Source organism: Pundamilia nyererei, unplaced genomic scaffold (genome assembly GCF_000239375.1).
Source record: "Pundamilia nyererei isolate P.nyererei 1_Seehausen unplaced genomic scaffold, PunNye1.0 scaffold00007, whole genome shotgun sequence".
In the NCBI taxonomy this organism is placed as follows: domain Eukaryota; kingdom Metazoa; phylum Chordata; class Actinopteri; order Cichliformes; family Cichlidae; genus Pundamilia; species Pundamilia nyererei.
The window spans coordinates 3,521,723-3,549,174 of NW_005187408.1; the positions used below are offsets into that span (position 1 = coordinate 3,521,723).

Consider the following 27,452-nt stretch of genomic DNA (forward strand, 5'->3'; position numbering starts at 1 on the left):
CTAAACCGGCTTCCTGAAACAGGGCCCCGGTGATAAAGTGCTCCTCTGTGTGGAAGGAGTAAACAGTGGGCTATCATGAAGTGCGCCCCAGTAGCTCAAGTGCTAGCAGGAAGTGTAGCCTGGGTGCCTCCACTCGTCTCATCAATGCAGCTTTCATTCTCCCTCTGTGGGGCAAGATGGAAGCTGTACAAAAGGACTGCTGGTACTTCGTGGTACTTATCTTTCTCCCTTTTCTTAAAGGTATGGGCTTTATTTTTTAATTCAAATATATTTCTTTGAATTTGCAGTGTTTGTTTTTTTAATTGGAAAAAGTGCTGTAACAAATACTTTTACTAACAATTTTAAAACTGATGGCTTTAAGGCTGTTTTAAAGTAATCTAACAAAATCATTTTCTGATATCTAAATCATTAAAAAACAAACAAAATGTAACTTTTCATTCTTATTTAAAGTCGATAAGCCTGTAATCATAAGTCTTTCTAGACATTATTATTCCAGACTTGGCTCTCCCGAGGGCTTCACTGGATTTGAGACAAATTGTCATTCAGCTCAGATAAAAGGCTTTGAAAAACTTGGAGGCTTGATCACCAGCTATTGTCAACTGTTTTTATGTGTTCTGGCTTAAATTAGCCTAATTACCATAGGCCGAGGGATGATCTCAGAGTTTTGAATTGCTCTTCAAGTAGAGGGCTCTCATTGTGTATGTGTAAACCCAATAGAGGTTCTCTGCCAGTAAAGGAAAACTATTATAGAATAAACTGTATGAACGTTAGATTTATTCCTTCCTTCTTAAAAATGTGTAATTTTGTAGCTTCATGGCTATTTTGTTATCTGTGTTGTGTCATGACTCATATGTTAACAACAGAAAAAACAATGCCTTTGTCCAGTTGCTGTCCAGCAGAGAGTGCCTGCTACAGTTAGGCTGGAGGAGGGGATGGTTCTGCATTGCTTGTGCCCCTGGGATGGCAACCTCAGCATGGTGTCTTGGACAAAAAGGTCAGAAAAAAATCCAGTGGCTGTTTTCCACCCTGATTTTGGAGTGGTTTTATCACATCGTTTCGATGGGAGAGTGGAGTTCCTGAAGAACGGTCCCATGGATGGCAGTATTTCCATAAAGAACGTTACCCATCAGGATATCGGGCTTTACGAGTGCTCTGTTCAGACCTTCCCTCGGGGACCCTGGACCCGGCACATTCAGGTGGAGGATTTAGGTAAATATGGCAGAAAGCGTCAGAGCGCATGTTCTGAGCTGTCTAGTATCATTCCCACCTCCCCCGCTTAGTGATTAAAAATGGTGAAATATGAAACCTAGAAAGGTGCCATACTGTAGTTTCCATCACATATTTTTAGATTCCTTTCTTTCGCTTACAGATGAGCCACCGGAGGAAGACCCCACAGAGCCCACTCCCACACAGGAGGCCGTTTCAAACGAAAAGCTGCTAGTAGAGCAGAACAGCAACCTGACCATCAGATGTAACTATCAGCATAATGGCACCGTTAACCAGGTCATATTGGAGAGGATGCTGCACGGCCAGTCGTGGACCATTGTTGGAGTGTGCAAGAAGGTGGAGGAAGGCCTGGTGGCGGAGGACTACAGCGACAGGGGCCGGGTCAGCTGTGAAGACAGCCTGGATATGAGTCTGCACTTGACTGACGTGACACAGGAAGACAATGGTTTCTACCGCTGTACTTTTAACACCGATGCAGGACAGCAAACTACCACCGTGCAGCTCACCACTGTGGCTTCAGGTACGAAGCAGGCACCATGAAGTTGAAGACATGCATACATTCAGCTGTGTGTGTGTCTGTGATTGTTTAAATTAGTTGTGAATTGACATTAAGAAGTGGATGGAAGTAAATAAGGCCAGCGATGATAATGAAATGAAAGAAAACAAAGCATGTGATGTCACTCGCACATTCACAGCTGCTCAGTGCGCTGAAGCCACAGAGGTTTGTGGCTAAAAGTCCGAGCTTTTTCACAGCGTATCTGAAAAAGCACTGGTTGCACCATATGTGTGTCATGGAACAAATTGAAAACACTAATCAGACACTGCTGTATGACATAGAATTATTCAGAAAACTAATTTTCACACTGTTTTGTTCCCTGTTTGATTTTTGTTTCTTCTGTTTTTCTCACTCCTACACATAACCAGGTTGGTTCAGCCTGTCGTTATACATGATGTACATTTACATCGGGGTTGGAGCTGCTGGACTCTGTCTACTTATTGCCATCATCATAGCAGTAATGAGGCACAGGTAAGATATCAGCAAAGTAAAGTAAGGGGTGCTCTGTCAATAAACACAGATAAGTACGGAGGGAACACCGATGGTTCAGCTCATAGTGTGATAACGCTGACACACTGATGTTTAGCAGGGAGCATGCTTCCATCTCAAGCTCCATACATGCCTATCAAATGTCACTCTTTAATTGTTTAAACCTGTGCTCCTTGAAGAAATGTGTTCATAAGAAAATATCATTACTATCTTGGAAATCTTCTGATGCAGCGCAGTTAAGTTTGTTTTTTTTGAACAGTAATGAAAATCCTTTTTGTCTGAAAACCCTGCAGAAAGAGGAACAAGAGAAAGGAGTACAGAGTGAAACTGCACCCATCCCAGAGACAGGTAGGCATCGCCACGTTCATTTTATCTACTCTCCTCTTTACTCTCGACACCTTTAAGGCACTCCCGTACCTTCTCATCAGACTTGCACTTAATTACAAAACCATCACCCTTTACAGCTAATCTCAGCTAATGGCACCGCCCACTCATTTAACTAATGCTAATTAACTTCAATGTTAACTGAAAGTGTCTTTGAAGACAAGCAGCTTGTTAAAATGTTATTACAGTATCGATGTGCTGAGTTTGATTATTTGATGTAAATAAATACACAAGCTCTTTAATAATTAGCTGATCTTTTTACACATTTTTGATATAATATGAATGTGTTATTTATTAGCGTGAGCCCATATTGGTGGGAAAAGTAACTACATTTTGCCAAGCTGCTTCACCTCTACTGCCTGTTTTGGTGTAATGGCTTAAAAAGCATTAACATTCACTTCCTCACATCCTCACAGCCAAACTTCTATGAGAACATCCCCATGTGTCCCAGGATAAAGAAGTCCAGACAGATCAGAAACTGTCCCGTTTATGCCAACGTACAGACCGTCCGATCCATGAAAACCACATCGCACCAACGACAGTGTAATAAATAAACACACGCACGAACGCGAGGTACTGGATGATGTCGATCTGTCACAGCTTTGTGTGCGTGCGCCTTCCAGCCTTTCACAAACAAAGCGCATCGAAGTTTATCTGAGAAAAAAGAAGAAATCCACCTGTGTTGACATGAACAAATAATTTATTTGATATCTTGTAATTATATGTGTGGATCACACTGACACTGATTAGCATTCACGCCGTGGTTTCAAATGAGCTAACAAGTTGGTGCTTATCTGCGAGTCAGAACGCTGACAGGGGCTGTTTGGGTCCAGCCTTGCTCGCTCTAATTAAATGTAGTATGTACTGCATAATTACTGTTGAGGAAATATTTGTTTTGGCCATAACAGTATTTGACAGTTACAATCACGCAGAAGACAAGACAAAGGGCCGTGTAATCGTTCTTTTTACTTCTCTAACCCCCGAGTAAAACGACTGACAAAAGCCTTTGTAATTGCCCTCCTTTTTACTTTCATCCCTCCTGGTTTCCATTCAGGGATTGACAATGGTGTCTAATCATCTAACGGAAGAGAAAAGCAGTCACTCAGCTCTGTACCATCACTTGAGACCGTTACTTACCCCAACGGGCTCTGTGTCTGGGATGGCTGCATTCTAGTTACATCACACTCTGCGCGCAGGAGCTAAGCTCTAATTAGCTAATCCTGTGCTTACTTTGTAGCTGCTCAGACTTTGTGTGCCTGCTGTTTATTGATGAGTGTTTGTTCCTGTCGTTGTTCTCCTGTTGTAAAAATGATTTTATGATAAGCTGTCAAAAGTTTTCCAAGCTGTATTTATTCTTTTGTTTCCAGAGTTTTTCCGAGCTTGCTTTCGTAAATCAATATTTAGGGTTTATGATGCTGTAGTACTGTTAAGCCGTGTGCTGTTTGTGTAATCTAATTCATTTATCTCCATAGAAGTGGAGGCAGTGGCAGAGGCAGTAATGGATATGCGGGCTATTCCGCTAAGAACAAGACAAATGTGGAGCATAAAGGGACAATATAATCAGTTTGTTTTTTGCTTTCAATTCGCTTCCAATTCAAGAATCTGCAGCTGTACTTTCTGGGATGGCACTAAAGATGACGCGAGCGTGACCAACCATACTGAAACTGATGTGTGTGACTGTAAACGATTTCATGTGGTACGAATAAAACTGTGTCACTGCCTCTGCTTCCTTTTGTTTTCCTGTGTTAGGTGTAGTTGAGTTTGTAGACTAATTGGACAGAATCATCGATGACTGTAGTCGTTTCTAAGAAAGCAAATCATTTCCTGTAACCCACAAAGAGGTACCAGGTGACACGTGGGCAAAAGATGAGCCGTGATGATCTAAAAAGGAAAGCAGCCCGCATAAGAATCCAGCATTTTGCAAAGCGGCGAGTGACTGCAGAGTCTGTTCGATTTCATCAGACAATTTGCGAGATGTCTGCAAATTTGAACGCCTGTATATAATTTACTGCAGGTGGATTTTTCTTTCCCGTTGGTGACATTTTCATTGTAATCTGTCAAATTTAGGTTCTAAATAAAATTTGTAACTTTGGTGTCTAACCTTTTGCTTACTTTTTAGTGTTGGCTCTCTGAAAAAGAAACACAAAACGATCTGTCAAACCACCATATGAAACAGCCAAGATAAGAAGTGTGCCGTACATCTGTTTGTGAACCAAAATGACAGATGCAAAGAATGAGGTGTTTGCTTCTATCTGAAACCTCAGCTTGAAAGCGTAAGTCAAAGAAGAGTGTGTTAACCACCACCCGCAAAGCCACTAATGATCTGAAGAGGCGCTTTCTGGCTTTTAGCACGGCATGCACAGAAACAATGTTAAAAAGTAGAGTAAGGGGCTCGTGTTTTTCATCTGAACGAAACTGCAGAAAGTGTGAAAACACTGTTTTTGTTCATCTCTCACTGTGGGGTAATTTTCGCTCTTCATTATAAAGAAGGCATTTGTTTATGGACGGCTAGTTTAAGGTCCCAACACAGCATTTCAACCAGGTTGAGGACTTTGACTCGGCCTTTGCAACATGTTGATTTGTTACTTTTTCCACCATTGTGTTGTAGATTTGCTGCTGTAGTTGGGATCATTGTCCTGTTGCATGACCTAGTTTGTCCAACTGTCAGACAGATGGCCTCACATTTGACTCTACACTCTTTGCTATACAGAAGAGTTCATAGTTGACTCAAAACGAGCCTAAATCATTAGCCCTCCACTGCGTCTGACAGTTGGTATGAGGTGTGCTGATATGCTGGTCTCATCTGTCCACAGTCCTTCGGCTTGTTTAGATCCAAGCTTGCTGTGCTGCCATGCTCCTTTTAAACAGGAGAGGCTTTCTTCTGGCATCCCTTCTAAACAAGCCACACATCCGTCTTGTTGGAATGAACTTTAACATTTAATGTATAAACTGAGGTCTGTAGAGTCTGAGAGGTAGCTCTTGGGTGCAGTGTCAGTGAGCGCTGCACAGCCTGACCTCGGGGTGAATTTGCTGGGACATGCAGTCTTGTTGTGAATCATCTTTCTCGCTGCAGAATCATGGACTTTAAATTGTCTGGAAAAAAAAAAATTTCCGCACGCTGCTTCTGAATTTGGCTCAGCCATTATCGAATGAATAACAACACATATGCCAGGGTAACATGCAGTGCCTTCTGATTCATCTGAGGTTGCATTTACCCGAATTTAAGACCTGTTATGTACCACCTGATTTTTTTTAATCCCTCCTACGTAAAACCTTAGAACTGAAAGAGGGGGTGCTTTCTTTTTCACATGACTGTACTCCTCTTACTTTCCCCATTACAATATTGTTTTCCCCTAAAGCTTAACTAAAGCGTAAAGAATAAAAAGTAAAAGAATGCTACATGTACCTAATGAGAATCCTGATGGCATAAAGGGCAAAAAAAATCTGATACATGGCAGAACATTGAATTTATTACCTTTTTTTTTTTAATCATCAAAAACATTACATATGTACATTTAGTGAAAACTGTAGGCCTACACTCATGTATTAAAAGTGCTATTATAATCTATGAGAACAAAACATGGCAGACACAAACACAATCATATAGTAATGATAACAACTTTTCATGACACTTCTACAAACAAGTGAATAGCTACAGTGAACGAAAATAAAACGGCAAATGACAAACACAATCAACTAGAAGTTTCTCCAGTCCTCTCAGTACAGCTGCCAGTGCAATGGAACTACTATACTGGAGCTAAGACTCAACTCAGTTATACAACAGCTTAGTTAAATGTGGCCAGCAACTGTATCAGTGGACTCTGTGATGCAGGCTAACAATCATCTGTGGCTTAAATTAATAAAATTAATTACATGATTGCGGTTTTTCTTTTTTTAATATAATATTGTGCACAAAATAAAGTGACGACAGCGAAACACAAAATAAGCGCTTGTACTTTAGAAACTGTTCAAATGTAAAACCAAGACAAAAGAGCATCAGTGCCAAAAAACAAACAACAAAAACACAACCCACCTTTAAAAATGATTACATTTGACACTGAGAGACTCCCATGTTGCCTAAAACTGATTGTCATTGGAAACTTTTGTGATTAACCCACAAAATGCTGTAATTTCAGTATTGGAGAATGAACAAGAAAAAAAAAGTCATAATTTTGATGCATGAAAAACACCACCACAAATATTTAGAGATGAATTCGGGTCTAGTGATTGCCACCCACGGCTAACAGGTTATACTCGGTATTGATGCTGTTACATGGCATTTCACAGCCGGGAAAAAAGGAAATGTGGCAAAGCGGTTCTGAAGATTCCAAGTAAACTTTCCGGTCAGCGATGGTAAACTCAAAACCCAAAGACGTTGCTTTGGTTAGATCTCACAATCCACGGTCTGTGTGTCGGAAGGCACTTCTTACTCAAGGAGGATGATGCAGAAACCATAATCACAGCAGTGTTTCCGGATGGAAAAAGGGGGCTGCAGGGAACTAGCAGGGGTAGTTGTTAGGCTGCTGGGTTTGAAACTGTGTGGGCGTTTTTTTTGTTTTTGTCTTCTTTAAAAGAGTAGATCTGTTTCCAAAGCCATCAGCCAATCACAAAGCCTGGGAAAAAAAACATTAGCCTGACTGTTTCAAACTTGTTACATTGTTTCATTTCCTCTGTACCAAAAAAAAAACCCATGAAAAAAGAAATAATGTGCTGATGCACAAAATCAGTTTCCTTCATAGAGCTAAGAGTGGGTTTGCTTGTTTCAGTTCAGTTTTTATTGTCGGAGAATGTTTCACTGTAGTTTAGGGTACATTTGTTTCGGTTGGACCTCTAGTCTTTTTAATTACCAGTGTGTGTCGGGAATATGTGAAAGGCAAGATTTAAGAAAAATCGACATACGTATAACAAAACCCCATTTTTTGAAGGCAGCTGTTCACCATCATGTAGCCATTCAAAGTCTCAATAAACATATCCATCAAAGCTTTTACTGAACTAACAAATAGTAAAACTATGAGTTCACAAAACCATTTCAGCTACTTTTAATTCTTTTCAAAAGTCTAGTTTTTATCATTATTTTAGCTAACTTTGTTTTGGTTAAAAATGTTGGTATCACGTTGTCTCAACTTCAAACAGACTTTTATAAGCTTTGGACAAATATACTGAAGTTGGAAGATTGATTTCTGAGCTTGTGAAATGGGAGTGCCAGACAGTAGAGTAACTTTATAACAAAGTATATGTTCTCAAAGAAATGCACTGATTTTAATCTATTTTCCCCAAAATTAAACTGTGTTATTAAGTTGAATGAAAAGTAGTTATGATGTTTAATTGCCACAGAGCACATCCTGGACCCAAAATGCCAATATCACCTCTGCTCTGCGTAGCTTACTCCCTCAGGTCGCTCTCTTTACACCTTTTTGCAAATGAACCAGTCCTCAGAGGAACCGGACGACGACGTGCTTGGTGGCTATTAAAATCGAATTGCTCTGGTGAAAAGGTAAGGTTGGCAGTTTTAAAGCAGATGCTGTGCGAAGGTTACATTGGATCATTTCTGACATGACGGTCCATTACTACATCCTTCAAGCACATATCTGAATGACTATTTCCCTTTGCCAGTTGTATTCATTCAGGACTTTAGCTGATCCATTACTGGCGTCAGCATCGAGCGTCTTTCGTGTAAGGCATTGATCAGTTTCACATTCTTGAGAAGAAAAAAAAAAGGTCAAAGCAGCGAGTGTGGGAGTATTTTGAGTCAAAACTGGTGGAATTTCTCATGAATTGGTTGCTGAGGCTGCACATCAATGGAGCGAGCCTGATGGCATTTCAGGAGTTTTGTAATAAAAGTTGACACTGGTTTACAGCGGGCTGTGGTGTGTTAGTAGCTTTTAGGTTTTGTAAGGTATGATGTAGTGCTTTAAAACAGGGATGGGAAGAATCATGCTGGCTTTAAAAGGATAATGACAACATAAAACACTTAAAAACGACAGTTAAAGGATTTTTTTCTTCCTTTTGGTACAATCTTTGAAGCTACTTCGGCTGTCGCACGTCGCACAAAAAAATAGGTACAATCCTCCTCGAGATCATTTTTTCGCATACCGATCGCTCTACAGTTGACACTACTGTCTGTAAGTTATCACCATAAAATGATATATTACACATGTCGCTATACATATTTCTACATCCTCTCTAAAGCAGTGGGTAAAGTGTTCAGTCCAGTGTCGATGGAGCAATTCTCTGTCATTGAAGGGGTCTCAGGCTGCAACTAGATTCACAGCCACTAGAGGGCGACGGCGCCTCTCGCTGGTGCTGGCTCTCCTCCTGTTCAGGCTCATCAGACAGAAAGCTGGGGAAGGTCTGTGCTCTCGGGATGAAAGTCATCATCAGGCCCGTTCCTTTGAGAGGGAGAAAGAAAAGCTTCAAGTGAGCACTTTTTTTTTCCTCTCTATTTCCTCTTTTTTGTTAAGAGGAGTAAAATTAGCCGATCTGCTTCATTTATCTGGAACTCCACTGCAACACAGTATTGTTTCTTAAACTATATAGTCATAGTGCAACTGTTGCTTAGCTACTGTCCATGGAAATATCTTTATGGAGATTAAAGAACGATGCTTCTCAATTTTGCTAAAACAATCTTTTAAAGCCCTTTGATGAAGGTGAAGGTCCTTTTCAGATATACAAAATCTATAAAGCCTAACAGGTATAATAGTAACAGATGTGACATAAAAGCAACCTTTCATCTCAGATAAACAACTTCATTCGGCCCTCTCATCCTCCTCGACTGCTGTCGTCTCTCTCTGTCCCCTGCCATCTCCCTCTCCACCTTAATTTAAATTAACTGGCCCAATTTGTTGTGCAGTTTGTGTTGGTAAAATGCACTGAAAGTGAGTAATGGATACTTGTGGGTGGAGTGCTGTTCTTGTGCAACCGCGGGGCCATTAATAATATATTAGAATGCGGTTTGGAGACGTGCACACGGAGGTAGGTTGGGGATAAAGTGGCTGGCAAGCTGCTGATCATGCACCAAACAAGGAGGAAGTGGCCAATGATCAATATTGCAGGAGGTGCGAAACCTAACACAACGCTGTAATCAACTCTAACCTACAGCATACACGGGGCCAGCTGGGAGAAGTTGCTGCTGTCAATATTTTTCAGGCATTTCAGATTCACCTATGCAGGCTAATTGAAATTTGATTAACAAATTAAAATTTGATTGTTCTTTTAATATTCCCAAGGGGCATGGATAAAGTCGTGATTCTTACAACTGTTATTGGTGCTGAAATGCTTCTTAGCAGATATGACTTTAAGCTGTGCAAACCATTTGTTATACAGAGAACACACACATACCAGAACCCACGCGCACAGCCAGCAGCACCAGATATCATGGTACCCAAAGGGAACTGGGATCAGACACGCTGCCACTTCACCACAACGCGGAATATAAAACATGACCCAGTCAACCTGGCAATCAATGTCAATTGTGAGCGTACATCAGTACCACAGAGACAGAAGTCTTGTTTTAAAAAAATGGAGGCATGTAAAAAAGAAAAGATGCACAAGTTAAAGAAAGATACTGAGAAGGAAAAACACAGAAAAGGCATTTTTCCTGTGCGAGTTCAGGGAACAGCTTGCAGGAGGAAGCACAGAGGGGCCTGTGTGGGTGTGAGGATGAGACCAACACAGCATCAGCCATAACAGGTGAGTCATACATACACACCTCTGTCTGCTAGTCTTTCCTTTCCACCACTCCCTGAAATGAAGGAAAAGAATAGCATAAGGCTCTAGCTTAAGGATTTAAATGTAACAGTGTCCATGCTGTAGGAAAAGGGGGGAAAAAACCCACTGCAAGTTTTAAAATGAGGGGGTGGAGGGGGGTGCACTTTGTCTTTCCTCAGCGTTGTACTTAATAGATTGCTGCAACGACTGGTGCGCAACCAGGCATATCCTTTTCACATCTTTGCCAAGACAATCCTTCTCCTCAACCAAGGCCAATTTAGACTGGGTGAGGGGAAAAAAAGGTGGGGGGCGGCAGGGAGCCCAGAGCAGACAGAGAGGGCAAAGTGGATCTCATCATCTCCTCAGTGGTAAACAGTGGTGTTTGTTGTGCGGTGCCAGACCCCTGACGAGAGCCACGCTTTCGTAAAGCAGACACTCTTACAAGATAAATAAATAAAATAATAATAATAAAAAGCACTGAGAGCGATGATGGTGTCAGCATCTCCTCTCTTCGTCTATCCCTGTGAGAAGCAGACAGTGATTTGTCAGTGCCTTTTCATTACCAGGGAAGGTCATGTCATTCTATCTGGCCTGGGGTGGCAGCTGCTGGGCCGGAGCAGACAGTACAGGCAGGGGAGGGCCCTCTCACACACTGACAGAATAGCAGAGCCGGATACAGAGGCAGCTATTCATGTGTGTGTGTGTGTGGACACATGCATGCACCTTTCTCCACCTTCTTTCCTTAAAGTGCAACAACGCAGATGGCATCCTAGAAACAGCTGTAACCAGAGAAACCCGGGCTGAACGTACCACAAACATGCACGGCTGCATCTCCTGGGCAGTAAAAAGCCGCTGGGGTAACGACAGGCTGTAAGTGATAAAATATCAATCTGATCCAGCCTAGAGACTAGGTCGCTAACTTAAGCTTTGATTCATATAATGTGCGGTGACGTCCACCAAGAAGAAAGAAACTAACTTTTACCTGCAATAAATTTTTCATGGGGTTCAGTTTTTGCACTTACTATACATCTACAATACTTCATGTTGCCTGTCGCAGATAAGACGGGGTTATCGTCTTGTCCCTTTGATACTTGCTACCTCTCGGAAAAAAATCCCCTCGCATCGCACCCGGCCGATCAAACTGGGTACAGCTCTCTATTTCATTAGAATTGCTAATGCTACATCACTAAACTACAGAGCACAATAAAATGCAGGCGTGAGAGAGAGAAAGACGGCGTGCAGGCGAAATATGCGCATGCACACAAAAATGGGAACACGCCAAAACACAAGCATCCCCGTCCCTTTCCTTCCCAGTATTAGAGTTGGTAATTGAACCATTTCCGACAGGTGTGGCGCCTCGCTTTTTTTCAACTCGGAAACTTTAAAGTGCACTTCCTCTGCATCAGCAAACTCAGAGGACACGGCAGTTTCACCGAAATCCAAAAGAGTGAATAACATTAGAGTAAAGAGAGTAAACCAGCGGTATAAACCATAACCTGTCTCAGTATGACGTATCTTGTGAAGATGAAAACACCAATCTAAGGTCATATTTAAAAAAGCTGAATGCTTTGATGGGGCTGGATTTAGTTGAAAACGGATGAAAAGCTCTCTTTCCTTTTAAACAAGATGCATTTTAGCATTATCTTTGTCAGTTACAGCAAACAAGGCTTTTGGGATGTGTTTTTGAGACAATTCCAGCTCAGTAAAAAGCAGATGTTAAATATATTTGAATAAAAGAGTGACACTACTTTTACTGCCAAGTCCACACATTTACTGACACAAAGAAATAAACAAATAGGTGAATAAACCTCAGCAGGGGGGGGGGGGACTGTGTTCCTTAATTATTCCACCGGACCCGCAGGGTATTTGAAAGCAGCCCGAGCATGACTCAGCAAATTGACTGTGCTGATTGGATATTCATCATGCACAGAGTGATACAGCCAGGAAGCAGACACAGCCAGCTGTATCATGGTCCAAGAATCTGACTTCCTACCTATATTAGGATCCAAATTATTATTCTGGGAGCTAATAGCATAATTATTAAAAAAAAGAAAAACTCACAACCTGCAGCCATGTCTACTGAGGGTGTTTAAATCTGTCTGTGTACTGAAAGACAGACTGTTTTGAGCTTCTAAGATATTTTTAGGCACCGATTTCAACTTAGTCTGATTTTTAAAAATATTGTTAATTAACAGTGATAACTACATAATGAGTCAGCTGCAATCTGGGAACCCATTGGCTATTGTCTGATGACTCAGTCCCTTGGAACGAGTGCCAGCATTTCAGAGCTTCTGGTGTACCCAGCAGATATCACAGCCAAGATATCTCGTCCATTGTTCATGAACGCAGATAATTCTTTAAAAAAAAAGAAGAAGCAAGAAACCCCCCAAAAGTTTCAAGATGTTATTATGGAAAATTGAACTGTTGCTTTGCTCTTCTGCATTCAGGGAAACAACAGGGTTGGTTCCTTGCATGCAATCAGAGTCTGATTACATGTTATATATATATGGATCATAAATCGTGTTCCGTATTTTGCATATTCATATTCAAACCTTTGTTTATAAAGACGCAACCAAGCTAAGCTGTGTGTTTAGCTGTTGAATAGATGGTTGAAAACAGATTACTCAAAGTAGTGGATGCCATGTCCGCTGCAGTGGCCTCTTTTAGTAAGAATGTTGTTAACAAATCAAAGACAGTTTTGTTCTGATCCCCCCATGAATGGATTTGGTGGCTCTGTAATCCTGTTGTGGGGCATTTTTCCAGCATGGTTTCTTCCAGGGGTCTCAAATCTGGAGTTCTTGTGCCCATCTCCATTTCTCTGATACGACTATGGTACCGAAGAACAGAATTTCTAAAAACATTTTCCTTTAATTCATCATCACTTAAAATGGTTCTTTCAATGGGGAAAAAAATGTGGATTTTTCACACTGATTTTGTTTTTTGTTACTAAAACGTGCGTTGCATTCTGGGTCTATCACTCAGTGCATTATTGTTTTAAATTTGCTGAACCTCAGTAACGCTGGATGTATACACATACATGTGTAGTACTGAGTCCATCTACTTATGGATTCCAAGTTCAAAAGGTCATGGAGGAAAACAGATGATTTATCAGTGGACAGACCTGTTTCCTTTACTGCTGCTGCTTATGCCTGAATTACACTCTATATATAGAGCCTATGATGTAGTCCACTGGTATCGCCGCTTTTATACCTGTCGTCGATAGCAACATGTGATTACATTTCTAGCTAGGTTTATATTTGGTCAAAGCGTGGGGTTTAAAGAGGGCATGCCTACATAAAAAAAAACGATTACCAGCACGCTTTATCAGTAACTAGAATTTAAACTAAACTGAAACCGGCCTTTTTATCATCACTTTTTCTATTCGACTGCTATATGTTACAAAAGTACAGGCTAGTTTTAATTTGATTCACTGGGACAAAGAGTGCAGTGACTGGTTTTTTTTTTTTTAAAGTGCTCAACATGTTAATAAATATTTTTTCCTGCACTTCAAAGTTTTTCCAGTTTTATTAGTAAAAAAACTCTTTTTTTGGTAAAATGATTTCATAGATAACAAATGACAAATTAAAGTTCCAAATAATCATAAATATTCCACTGGATGTGGTAAAGATTTAAATTATTTATCCCTGAATTATGGTTTGCAGCTTCATTCAGATTTTGGGGGTCAACAGTCGCTCCAAAATGTGTCTTGAGAGTAAATATTTTCAAGAGAGAAGGGTCAGTGCATCAAATCATTATGAAGCTGCTAAGCTTGAACACATTTATACCCAGCTATGTAGAGAGTGGACAGCGGGTGTGATGAGCATAAAGATGTTATGGCTTCACAGTTCTCAGATCTTAATCCAGCTGAACATTTACGGGCGATTCAGGAAAAATGATGTTCATTCCTCCAGCTGACTTCCAGAGACCTTCATGAGAGTCAGTGGGTCACCTAACAAATTACTTATACACTGTATGTTGATTTTTCCTTTAATTTGTTACCTGGCTGTAGCAATCAATTGTTAAAACCAGTTGAACAAATTTGGAACATGTCAATGAAAGGATGCTTTGACCTCCAGGGAGGTGCAGGCCTGCCAATAAGGAATCAATGCAATTAATGTGCGAGGCCGTCCTCATCCATGTCTTACAGCCATGTTAAGCGAATCGCCACCCCGCCCCGTCCGACATCCCAAACATCCCATGTCGCAACAGGACTTAAACTCCCGTCACTCCCCAGAACAACCTCGTTGTCCTCTTCGCCTGACGAGACCTCAAACGTCCTCAAACACACTGATGCATTCAATTTATTCATGGAAAGGGTGGAGAGATAATAGCAAAGCAGAATGTGCACGAGCAGGAGAAGGTGGAGGGTTGTTCCAAACGTGGACCGACATGCAGAGAAAGTGTGGGAGGACCAGTGGATATGCCAAGGTGATGGATGAGAGAGAAGCTCCTCTGCTCACCAGAGTTTGGAGAGGAAGAGTTTAAAAGGAGACTTTACAGTGACTGAGCTTATAAATAATGACCCCAAGGTGGAAGCTTCTCCGTTTAGTGTATATGAGTAAAAACATGTTGATGTTTGGAATGGAAGACTTGCGTTTTGCTTTTAAGCTTATCGGCCACAATTAAATGATAATGAAAAAAAGAGAAAAAAAACACCCCAGCCTTAGCTTTTCAAAAGAAAATTATGACGTCAGAGCGACTTTCATCTTAGCCTGGCTTTCTGTTTAGCTCTATCAGTGAAAGCCAAAAGGCCCATAATCCTCAGATAAGTCTACTAATCAACTAATACCACGGACAGAGCATAATCGCATCAGCTCACTAATCACCTTTCTGCCTCTGGTCTACATCTAGACATTAAACACACACACATACACACACTCTCTTACTCCTTCTGAAGTATACGTGTACATTAAGTGCACACAGAGGACAAACAGGGCTGAGCTTGGACGCATACGGACCACCTGCTGCATTATTAATGCACTCGGTTCGAGACGCTCTCGCTTACTCGCACACGTGCGCAAACACGAATGTGCTTTCTTTCACAAATCATTCTTGTCTTTTATACTGTAATTTAGATATGCTTGTGCGTCTCTGCTTTTAGTTATCAAAGAAAAAAGACATCCTCAGAGAGCTCAGAACATCAGTCAAATTCTTAGGAGGGTGTGAACGGGGATGGAAATCAAGAACAGGTTCCAAATAGTCAAATCCACCGGAAACCTCCAAGCTCGCCGATTCCTTTTTAATCAATGCCGCCGTGTTTTTCCGACAGCTGCGCATCCCAAAACAGTCACGTCAAACTCGTGGCAATGGAGTGAGTCACAAAGCCTTTTTTTCCTGCTGTGTTTCTAGACTGAGATAACACAACAGTTGGGTTCACACTGAAAACCTGCGTAGGCCTATTTTTTTTTTTTTCCAAGCACAGAATATTGAACAGGAATCAACTGAGAATGGGTGAATAATCAGATCCATATGTAGAATCAATCGAGTGTTCTCAATATTCAGGTGTGAGCCGCTCTCCTGGGCGTATGTGCACTGGGTTACATTTTAGCCTGTAGTAGATTTGCTTTAATGTTTGTACTGCATCGCCCAGCTTCTTCTTCTCCCGAGCCTCAGCTGGTCAGCCAGCCTGACATTATCCTGGAGGATACCTTCACAAACTCGAGAATTCATTTTCCGCACAATGACGGCGAGCCGTCCAATCCCCGAGGCGACAAAGAAGATCCAAATCGCGATGCCCCCCTTTCGCTTCAGTTCACCTTTTGATGTTTTCATGTTGGCATGCAGGGCCTTTTCATGCTATACATAGTGCAACGTGTTCTTCCCAAACAATTTAACCTTAGTTTAATTAGCACACAAAAGATTTTTCAGGTGCAGTACAGCATGAAGGAGCTTTGTGGCAACTTAAGGTGTGCAGTGATGTTCTTTTTTAAGCAACTTGCTCTGTTGCGTTCTGCCAAGGACACCGTGCAGTGTTTCCGCTTGATTTGCATACGGCAGATTCACAAAGTGGAACAGAGATGTTAACCTAAAGCCTTTTTTGGGCTTCTTTTTTTAAGTCTCTGAGCTTTTGAAGTTATCTATTTAGGCATCCACTTCTAGAGAGAAGCTAAAGAGCTAAATTATATCCATTTGTACTGATTTTGTTTGCGTGGAAGAAAGAAGATAACTTTGTAACATTCCCCAGCTTCATAAAAAATTTGCTATTTAAGATCAAAAGTCTCTAATATCCCTGATTCACACCATATATCATGTTTCATTGATTTCACTCCTGAATCCAATTAGCTTTAGCTGATGCCATTATCCTAAGGGTGCACATTCTCTTTACAACCTAGTCTCATTTATGTATTAGATACGGACAAGAACAATAGCGTGCAGGCAATTCGTGATTATGCGATAAAAAATAATTTGTGTCATTAAGAAAACAGGAAGAGTCTCAGCTCCCAGCTCAGACTCAGGAGACAGAAACTCCTAGCTCGACTTGTAAGTTGTTGTTTAAGACAAAAGGACACGCTTTGAGATGAATATGGTTGTGAATTTCCTCTAGATATAAAAAAATAAATACATTTATTCATAGCTTAGATTATGATCTGACTACCTTAAGACAAATTTGAACCTAAATCTGGATATTTTCCATTATTGTTGGCTAATTTTTCTGTATGATTAAACTCAACAGGAGCCTAACATTTTACCAAAGATCTTAATAGCAAAGCGGAGAGAGCTCACCCGCTTGTGTTGAGTTTGTGACTATAAACGTCGGTGCTTACACAGAGTGGAACTCATCTGCTTTCATTTTCTTGAACTCAAGCTTATCAGATGTGCATCAGATAAGGCTGAGTTTGCATGCCAGACATGAGATAAATGCAACTACCAGCCAATGCACGAGACACAAACAGTAATTTCTTAAAAAAGTACATATTTGTAAAAGTATATAGTGCTGAAATACACAGAGGTAAAAGCTAAAGCCATAACTGTCGTGTAATCCTCATTAGCAGTTTTTCAGTCTTGCCGGTGAGCCAAAACCCCAACCCGTGCATATGACAATTAGTGACTTCTTGTTTGTACCTTGGTAGCTGTACAGATCCCCCACGCTGGTCTGACGCGTGATGTGCTGCCAGTAGGCGCTGCGTGGCAGGGAGATGGACTTAGTTAGCGTCTCTCTGGAGTGGCTCTGGAACAGACAGAGAACGCATACGGGGTCTCTCACTTTTCTGTCACTCTCAGTCAGTCGCTCACAACAGGTGATATTGCTCTGCATAGTCAGTAAACAAACAGCATGGGTAATACAGCATATTAGAGACTGAATGGCATGTTTCTGCTATGAATGGCTGCGTGATGGGTGAGATGAACACTCGTTCGGGGTCCCCGTGTTGTTTTGCCAGGGAATGATGCGTTTTATATTTTTGCGTTCAACATGAAACCAAAGACTCCCGTCTAGAAAAAGCAGCTTGAAATACATTAAGTGTTGAAAAAAATATGGATTTACCCAGCAGTAAACATGCCATTTCCCCCATTCTGCTACATGAGCGGTCAGTTTTCTGTTGCTGAGCGTACATTTTATAGAGCTAAGGGTAGCTGCATTTGGAAATGTTCCCAAATGGTGGGGTCCAGGAGCATGACCATATGGTCAAGGCTCATCAAACACTAGGCAGGCCTACATAAATAAAGAATACAGACGATAGCGGGGAGGATGGGAGGAAGGAAGAAACGCACGGGATGATGTTGTGGTGGAAGGAGGAAACCGAGGCCAAGACGGCGGGGTGTCAGAGGGCTCCTGGTCCAAAGCAGCAATACAGTACCTAGAGAGAAATGTGTGTTGTGTGTGTGAAAATCATGACCTATTGCCTGCTTTCTGCAAAAAGCCTCAATGAAATGCTCCTCAGATCAGCCTCAAACAGGCAGGGAAAGAGCTGCAGAAATACCAGAGGAAGAAAGGTGTTTTATTAAATTACAGTAATATGTGTCTAAGTGTGTGCACAGATGGAGTCTTTGTGTTTCTTTTGGCATCAATTTCAGCAGGATGCTTTAACTACAGAAAGCGAAGCTCACTATGTTAGTGATACGTAATTATTTCGACAACAACTTCATGTTGATACCAGCATTGATTATTAGCCGCTTGTTATGCTGGCGGTACAAGAAGGCAGTTGTCGGGCTTATCAAGTGTGGCTGGTGGATATAAGATAAACAACAGAAGAGAGAGAGAGAAAAAAAAAGCACAAATGTACCTGGGAGCTCTTCTCCATCTCCTCCATCATCCTCTCATGCTGCTGGGCAATGGCCAGCGTGGCCGAGTGGACCCGCTGGTAGATCATCTCCCCCTCCCGCGTCTGGAACGTGAACAAACCCTCTCCTGTGTCACACATCCTGCGCCAGGAACACACACACAGAGACCCACTTTGATCGCGCTCACTCTCAGATTGCTGATCTACAAATATGCATGGCTGACTGTTCAGTTACAGAGAGAGAGACACTATAATAGCCCGCTGGAGTCAAACACATAAACACATGCGTGAGTAGATACAGTACACAAACACAGACACACGCTCACAGAGGCACCTGTCACATCGTCGCCTGAAGGGCTCTGTGGCAAATGCTGATATCCTGGGATGTTTCGGCTATCCGAAGTTGCTTTGTTGAAGTTTTTATAACCTTTCCAAAACTAAGTTTTTCACTCCCACTGCTAACATTTCAATCACACGTAAGACAACAGCAGGCATGAAATATTTGCATGCACGTACGCACACACGCACCTTCCGGACTCGAAAGTGAACCAGGTGGAGTCTCTGCCGTATCTGCGCAAGGAGCTGAGGGGCCACATGACGAGTTTGAGGCGAGCGTTGTGAATGTCCCACAGATAGATGTTTTCATGAGTGATCTGCATGGTGCACTCCCCGTAGATGTCCAGGTTGGGGGTGGGCATTAGGTACACGTTGAAGCGTTCTGAAACAATTCACAGCAGACTTACTTGAAGGTGGGATCCCACAGCGAAGAGTGCGGTTTAACTGAGCGTAGATGTGGGTTGTGTCATTCGCAACAGCAAATGGTGCTTTAGAGGGTGGATAAAATATAAGCCACATGAGGTGACTAGTCGGGGGCTGCGGTTTTGTTTAAATTTTAAAAAGGTTATGAATTATTATTATTGAAATATTGCAAGGTTACTGAACATGGCTTCTATCGCAGAAGTAGAGAAAAACTACGATGCAGAAGGCATTTTAAGCAGTACTTTACTGACTTCAACTGCAGTGGGTCTAACCGGCCATCCAGTGAGCTGCACCGGAATCAGTGAGCCAGATCTGCCCATTCATATTAAAGCATTTCTCTGAGGCAGGCAGACAGAGAGAGTCAGAGAGACAGTGTGGGGGGGGGAGTCCTCCATGATCTAAATTAGTTCTCACTAATTACACTTAATGATTCAAAATAAGCCATGAGTCTGCAGTGGATAGAGAATGGCAGTGTCATGGTGTGGCGTATTTTTAGGGACAGTGAAAATGAACTCTGATCTAATTATCAGCCCCTGCTGTTTGGGGAGGGCTACTAATTGAAATTGCAGGCTAAAGCCTTTTGTTTCATTCACTCAAAGAGGCAGCGGAGAGGTACGAGTTCAGTTAATCTCCATAACACTTTGCTGAAAGCTTTGTAGGAGCAACAAACAGCAGGATTTCTGCCACAGCTGAAGAGAGAGCGAGTGTTACAGTTCAACTGGCTCCCCACTCCCGGCACAGTCAAAACGTTTCGTATTGATACCGTAAACGAATGAAGCCAAGTTCATGTTGAGGAGTACAATTTCACTCTGCAGCCGCAACGGGATGTAATGGGTCGAAATGACGGCAGGTTCTTTTCAATTCCTCGCCCCCTTTTTTCGACTTTAAACTGCTCGTTTTTGCCTGTTGCCTTTTCGATTTCCTCCGCGACTTTACAAATTACACAGGGAATGAGTTCCACTGTGATAGCAGAGCCCTGTTGTCTCCTCTCTTTTCCATTTTCATTTCCTGTAAGTGGAATATGTGGGGAGGCACATTTTTTTCACATGGCTTTAGGAGCCATAATCTCATCCATCTCTGTGACAAGCTTCATTATGAGGGAAGCCAGTGATGCACAGCACTTCTCATTAGGCCTGGAACAGAGCCCCGGCCGCAGCCTGTGACTGACCTGTGCTCACACACACACACACACACACACACACACACACACACACACACACACACACACACACACACCCCCAAACATTCTTCTGAAGTCTTAAGTTGAACCCTTGTGTGTGCTAATGGAAGTATGGGCTGTAACATGGGACATCGAATCAGGTATTGGCAAAAAAAAAGAAAAAGGCCATTATTAGTCCGGCCTAATTGGACAGCGGCTGTTCTCCATTCACCTAACCCTCTGAGGTCTTAGTTGCTTTAACACATAAAGGCCTGGACTGCATCAGCTAACTGCTCGGTGGCAGGCTGAGTGAGCGAGATTGACCCTGAATGGCTGTCTGTGTTAGCCCCGTGTTAGCAGGGACTAATTGGGCACTCACCGTTCTGCTCCCGCTGCACCCCCGCTGCTAACAGGTCTGGCTCTCCCAGGCTGATGTCATTGAGACGGCTGCCCAGGCACTCCATGCACAGCAGCTTACACCATTCCTCTGCATCCAGCTCTGCACACAGCAGCACAGCATAAAGGAATGTCCACCATTAACCACACACATACACGACAACACATGCTGTACATGTTACACTACCATACAAAATAAACCATCCATGGAATTTCAGGAGTAATGCGTTACATGCACAAGGCAACAGTACAGCAAACAGTGAAAGGACTTGGGGGGGATCAGTCTGATTGATTTGGTGCAGATTAAAAAAGGCAGTGGATTCTGTCCAGATGAAGACGGGGTTTCTCCTCCATTATCTGCCAATACTCAGCTCTAAGGCTATAAAATATAAGTAGCACAGCTAAAACAATATGGCCAGAGTAAATCTGAAACTAGCGATAATCTACTCAGGTAATCAATAAGCTATTTCCCAAATTGGAGAAGGAATTTTGCTTGTTAGCTGGAAAGGAAATACATTAATTCAACTTTTTTTTTTTTAAAGTTTTATACTCTCTTTCCCTTCAGACATAGTTAGGGTGGATGTTTCCACCACGATAAGCAATCAAACATATAACCTGGCTATAGAGTCATATTTAGTGTAGAAAGGCAGTTTACAATCATTTTGCATTTTCCAAAATAAGGTTGTCAAAATTAGCATGAATATGTAACACATCAGATGGCTTTTACTTTGAAAAGGCTAATGGACCGCCCTGCAGTGCCTCTGATTGGGTTGTGTTTAGCAGGTTAAGTGGATGCATGACTCACAAGGAACAATAATTGGCTAGAGGAGTGAATCAGAGACGCAGCAGGTCCAGAGCCACAGAGTAAATGACTTTTTCCCTCGTGGTATTTTAATTTCCACTAAAGGAATAATTGCTGCTTTTTGTTCCATTTCATTGTTTTATACATGCAACATTCATCTTCTATATTCCTACATAAACAGTCCTTTAAAGTGCAAAATGTTTGGATTTGATTGAAATGCAACTCCAGGATCTCGTCTCTCTTTACAAGTGTGCACATGAGCACCTTAGTAACGTGACATTATTATTTTTTCCAAACCCTTGTTACTCCCTCTCTCAATGAGAAATTAAGAATGTATCCAAAATGCTGAAGTTAAGATTCGAGGGCTCTTTTTTTTACCATTTCTTTTTTATTTCATTCCTACAGAAAGCAAATTAAGGTACTGCTTTAAGTGCCGCTGAGGTTTTACACAGAATCATCTGATCCAATAACTCCCTGAAATGCTGTAATGAAGTGAGCTAACCAGCTGTATTCATATTTAATGTATAGGTGGTATTAATAGTCTCCAAAGGTGCCTTAGCAGGACACCTTTGGAGGCACACGGGGTTACGAGCCTTGTGTTGGGGCTTTAACTTCCAAATTTATGTTTAGTAACATAGAGCCACAGTGAATGAGCATTGTTGGCTAATTTTGAGAAATTTGGACAATTAGGACAATTATTGTTTCCTTCCAAAACAACAATCTTGGATTAAGGAAATGAGCTGCGTGGAAGAAGTTGCGCCTGCTACGGATGAAAGCCGGAAGCGAAGCAGAACATTTATTGTGAGACAGATTTTTTAATTTAAGGCTAAGTGGAAACAAATGATTTCATGAATCAAATCTGGAAGTCTGTGTGGCAGTGTGTTACGTGTGAATACCAATTTTCCTTCCTGTTAAGTCAGAAAAATTGTGTTTACAGTGCAGAAGATTTCCAATTGTCTTACATGAACGTTTGGTGAAAGTCACTGAAGTGCGAAATGAGGCAAACGCCAGAGTTGTTTATCTTTCTGAAGCTCCCTGGCCCTGGAGAGCACTGGGATTTGTAACTATGGCCACTCATGTGTACAGAGACACATGTGCAAGTGTGGGAATTCTACCATGTTTCTGTGTTTGCTTACGAAAAAATCCTCATGCACTCGTGTAAAATGCGAGAGAGCATTGGCGTGTCTTCCTGGCGTATTTGCCGCCATTGCAAGACAACCTGTTTGTCAGCTCAGCTCTGACAAGCATTGTCAATGGGACAGATCTACATTACTCTGCAGGGTGAAGGAAAGGTCTGCTGCTGCCTGGAGCGCTTCATTCACACATACAAAAAAGCGAAACTTTGGAGCCACACATTTACAGGCAGCACCAGCAGCTCTGAATTTGAGCTCTTTCCTCATGCCTCCCCAGATTCAGCTTTTCTCATTCAGTTGCCATGGCCTTCTTGGCCTCTAAACTCCCACACTTTTTAAGGCCAGTGAGTGGAAAATCAGCTAAGCAAACAGTTCATCAGCACAGAGGCAACCTCGCAACTCCATGTGCCATGCATGAAGAGATGTTGCGGGAGGATGTCTCAGTGTGGAGGTGTGCTGTGGAAAAGGATGGATGTGCTGGCAAGATGAAGCTGGAGTGACAGTATATGTAAGAATCAAATCAAAAGACAGTCGAGCTTTCTTTGTATTTCCTGTTTCGGGAGAAGGTGCCGTTATCCAGACAAATGCAAAATGTATATCCACTTGTATACGTGCTGTCAGGACCCATTCGGCTGTGGAATTTAAAGAGTTGGCACACTTGACAGGATTCTCATCTCTTCAGGTCATGCTCATCTCTCCTTATGTGCATATTTGTCAGATGCACCCAAAGCTGTCAGGAATTTTAAATGATTTTTCCTTTGTTCCATCCCGTGTTTCCTCAACAGCACACCAAACAACACGGTACTGCTTAGATGGAGGCATAAAATGGTTATTTTTAAAAAACTAAAATATCAAGAGAGCTTCATGAGACCTAATTATCTGCTTTTTCTCTTTGCTTTTAAAAAACAGTGAACATCCAATTATTGGCACATTTGTATGAATGCCTTAAGAAATGACTGCACTTTAAAAATGCCAGTTTTTAAATCCATACACTCACTGTTGTTGCACTGTAGAAAATAGGCAGCATGCCAAATTTAAATCTGATACAACCTGAACCTCTTATTTACAGGATGCCACATTTTTGCTAATTTCCACAAGTTTAACACTTGCGGATATCATGTGATGCAAGAGAAATGAAGGATATCAGATGTGGAAGGTTGATGGTCAAAAAAGGGGAAAAAGACACTCATACGGTGGTGTGAGAGGACTGATCTAGCAGAGGAGAGAGTTAAGATATGAGTTCACAACTCTCCATGTCATATGCGAATATCTCCAAATGCACACCTGCAAGAGTGGAGTTAAGATGTTAAGTAAGGTGCATCCACCTTACCTAACCCTCTGCTTTCAGCTTTGCACAAAAAACACATCCGTGTGCAGATCCAGAGCCTTCTTTGCTGTCTATCCACGTATTAGAAACAATCTGTATTGTTACAGTCTATAATTGAGTTGAAACACGCCGCAAATTATGCCCGATATCAGTTTTCATACCTGCACTATGAAAATCAATATTTCGGAACAGATCCTCCCACTTCTTAATATAGCGGCAAATGAGCATCACTTGGCTAAACTCCAGTTCTCCGCTGCCTCCCTCATCTCACTCATTCTATTTGTCTTTCTCCTTCAACCTCTCACTTCTCACTCTCCTTCCACTTCTCGTCAAACTTTTCAAAAAAACCACGTCGCCAGTCCTCACCTTACACCTACTGGCGTATTTATAAGAAATGACACTTGAAATTGGTGCTGTCCTTGCTCCGAAGTGGCTAGAGAAAAAAAAATAGTAATTTTGATTTTTACCTGATTCGCAGGCGAATGTCTTGGACGTGTCGTCACAGAAGATGATCGCCACAGCATGCTTTTTTGTCTCCCGTGGCATCCGGGTAATGTTCTTGATGTTATGGAGCTCAGTGATCTAAAAAGAGAGTGTGGCAGGAGGATATTGTCTTGAATGAACACAGCTACCAGCAGCAGCTGCAGCAGCATGGTTTAATTGCAGCCTTGCACAGCTTTGCTGAAATTGCAATAGCAGTTAGAGGCTTAGCATTAAAGGGGTGAATTAAAACAAAACAAAACAAAAAAGGGCGATGGGGGTGATCTTAAGGGATACATAAACAGAAGTAGTTATTCGGCTGATTACAAAAAGTATCTTAAAACAGAAAGAAATCACACGCAGTGTCAGCTTCCTGCATCATAAAGCCTGCTGCAGCGTGATGTGTAAAATGTAAGTATGTTATTTATTTTAAAGGCTCCCCTATGAATAAACATGACCCGGTGCTCTTTCGGTATACACAGCACATCTATTGTTCATCTCCTCAAAGCTGCCCTTCCAGTCAATAGACAGGAGCGCGATCATAAGCATCTAAATCACTTTACCAGGAGATTGATTGAGCAAATGAAAAAAAGACAAGATTACATTTAATTAAATATAAACCGCATTTACAGGCCATTTTGTTCAACAGTCTTCTCTGTGTTCACTCTGCCTAGTAGATAAGACCCATTACATTAGTGTAGTCCATTGTGTGCTAACTGTGGGCAGTTTGCCAGACTGTTGGGAATGAATTAGCTGGGCTCCCTGTATAGTACAGCTTGACTGTTAAAAGTTAAGGGACCAGACCTTAGACACACACAGGATATGTGGACTTGAGATTTCTGTTTGATAATATTAGATTTAATGCATTTGCCCCGAAATATTGAACTTCAACTGGAAATACAACAGATGAAGAAGTAAATCAGAGGCTACAATACTGAAAGATAAGAAGTGCTTTGTTTTTTGTCCCGTTTGTTTATTTTTCTTATCCCCTCTCAAAGATGGTATCTAAATATTTCATATGAGATACAGTATGAATTTGTCCTCGGGCAGGCAATTCATAACTGACACAAAGTAAGCGTCAACGCTGGGAATTTCTAAGCAGTGAATGTCACCAGCCTCTCATCTCTTTCTTTCCCTGTTTGTGTTTAGTGTGTAACTGCGCATGTTTTAGTCTTTATCTGTGTGATGCGTGTGTGAAATGAGAGATTTGGGTGCATTCCCAGCCTGAGGTGCTTTAGTCCAAGCATAGTGAATCATTTCTGATGAGACCTATTTCCTCTCCCATTCTTTCCTCTTCATCTTTATTCATGTTTAGCTTTCATGCATAGCAGACATGAGGTGGAAGAGAAATCTCATGTTTGGAAAACTGGAACCCAAGTCATACTAGTGGCTCAGTGTAGTCTAACTTGTATGCTAAATAAAAGGTACCATCTTCTCTAACTAGATTAGCCTACTAGCATGCTCATGTTTGCTAATTAGCATGAAACGTAAAGAGCAGCTGAGGTTAAAGAGAATGCAATTAGGTTTGCAGGTATTTTGAAGTTGAACTGTGAACTAAATTTAACAGAATTCCATCTAACAGCGGTCGACATGGGGTTAAAAGCTAGTTTTACAAGTGCCAGTGTTAGAGTAAAACAGCTGTTCTCCATCAAGTGGCTTCGTCTTCTAGCGGCTAACGATCTCTCCTGTTAAATCACAGTAAAGTACTGTTTATTGGTTTTCCAGCATGGAACTGTAATTTTACAGTGTTTCTGCTATAATCTAAAGCAGCAGTTTCCTATTGTGAAAATAATAAACAATAAAGTAACCAATGTTGGCTGGTTGAATATATTACTGCTGGCTCTCTTTCTGCAGTGTCCAAAGTGAGATTATTAATGTAAACTGTATTGCAGTTGTACATTGCTCTAAAAAATAAATTCTTATTCTAAACATGTACTTGATCTTCAAGTCCTCATCCACCTGAATATACAGTACTGTGCAAAACAGGGAAGACTGTTTGTCATTTGAGCCACCCCTCATTTCTTTATATTTTGCTAGAAAAATGAACAACTGATGCTGTGATTTATTGAAACATTTGCAGCAAAATAAAAATATAAGACAAAAATAAGAGTTTATGCAGGTTTAACAAGCTTGACAGTCAATATTTGTTATGACCACCTTTGATCAACACAGTCTGAAACATTATTGTGATTTCTTTAGGTAGTCTTCAGAAATACCTCCTTGGGCTTTGAGGTTCTGCCTCTGGGGAGCCCAATCCATGACAGATAGTGTTCCCTTGTGTGTTTAGGTCAGCTTTTCTCATTTTTTACTCATTGTCAAGGACCCATCTACTGAGACCACTTCTGATGAGACCTTGGGTAATAGTATATGGATCAACTGAAGGTCCAGAGCATCTCTCAGGTCCTGCGTCAGATCTTTACTCTATTTTTTTGCGGTTTCATAAGGACAAGATTTTCAGTTCATCTTCTGTCAATAGATTTTTAGATCTGCCACTTCTTTTGTTGTCCTCTTGTCCACTTTCCCTACATTTTAAAAGAAAAAACTGCATGCCATGCTGACAAATATGCTAGGTTTTTAGCTAATAGCTCTTTGGAAAACAACTTGATGGTGTAAACATACAATTTTATCCCTTTCATAGCATGCTATGTGTTGCATTTTTCATAGTTTAAGCTAAAAAAAAAACCCCACCTTCAGATACCTTGGAGAACTAGTGCTCAAGACAAGAACGGCTGGCTCCTTGGAAGTAAAATATAAAGAAAGGATGTGTGGCCCAAGACATTTGACTACAAAAAGATCATCTTGTGGTATTTGCTC

At 41.5% G+C, this 27,452-nt stretch overlaps 2 protein-coding genes across 4 annotated transcripts in view; one reads left to right on the plus strand and one right to left on the minus strand.

Moving 5' to 3' along the window:
• Positions 1-9: 9 nt before the first annotated feature.
• cd226 (CD226 molecule) lies at positions 10-4,745 on the plus strand. 2 transcript variants are annotated; one of them, XM_005722550.2, is made up of 6 exons: positions 10-240; positions 886-1,209; positions 1,370-1,747; positions 2,152-2,254; positions 2,566-2,620; positions 3,073-4,745. In XM_005722550.2, exons 1-6 carry the CDS (start codon positions 177-179, stop codon positions 3,208-3,210), a joined length of 1,062 nt encoding a protein of 353 aa, XP_005722607.1. In that variant the 5' UTR covers positions 10-176; the 3' UTR covers positions 3,211-4,745. The 2 variants fall into 2 exon arrangements, with proteins under 2 accessions (XP_005722607.1, XP_005722608.1); XM_005722551.1 differs by having other exon boundaries at positions 4,129-4,745.
• Positions 4,746-6,118: 1,373 nt separating this feature from the next.
• dok6 (docking protein 6) overlaps positions 6,119-27,452 on the minus strand; it is a 53,910-nt gene continuing 32,576 nt past the window's right edge. The window contains exons 4-10 of one of the 2 annotated variants that reach the window (XM_005722552.2): positions 24,626-24,740; positions 20,880-20,999; positions 19,111-19,300; positions 18,586-18,724; positions 17,426-17,531; positions 10,365-10,397; positions 6,119-9,045 (exon numbers count right to left, since the gene is read on the minus strand). In XM_005722552.2, coding sequence (XP_005722609.1) covers positions 8,891-9,045; positions 10,365-10,397; positions 17,426-17,531; positions 18,586-18,724; positions 19,111-19,300; positions 20,880-20,999; positions 24,626-24,740 — 858 coding nt within the window. In that variant the 3' untranslated portion in view covers positions 6,119-8,890. The remainder of the gene's footprint in view (positions 9,046-10,364; positions 10,398-17,425; positions 17,532-18,585; positions 18,725-19,110; positions 19,301-20,879; positions 21,000-24,625; positions 24,741-27,452) is intronic. The other variant, XM_005722553.2, reaches the window with a different exon arrangement.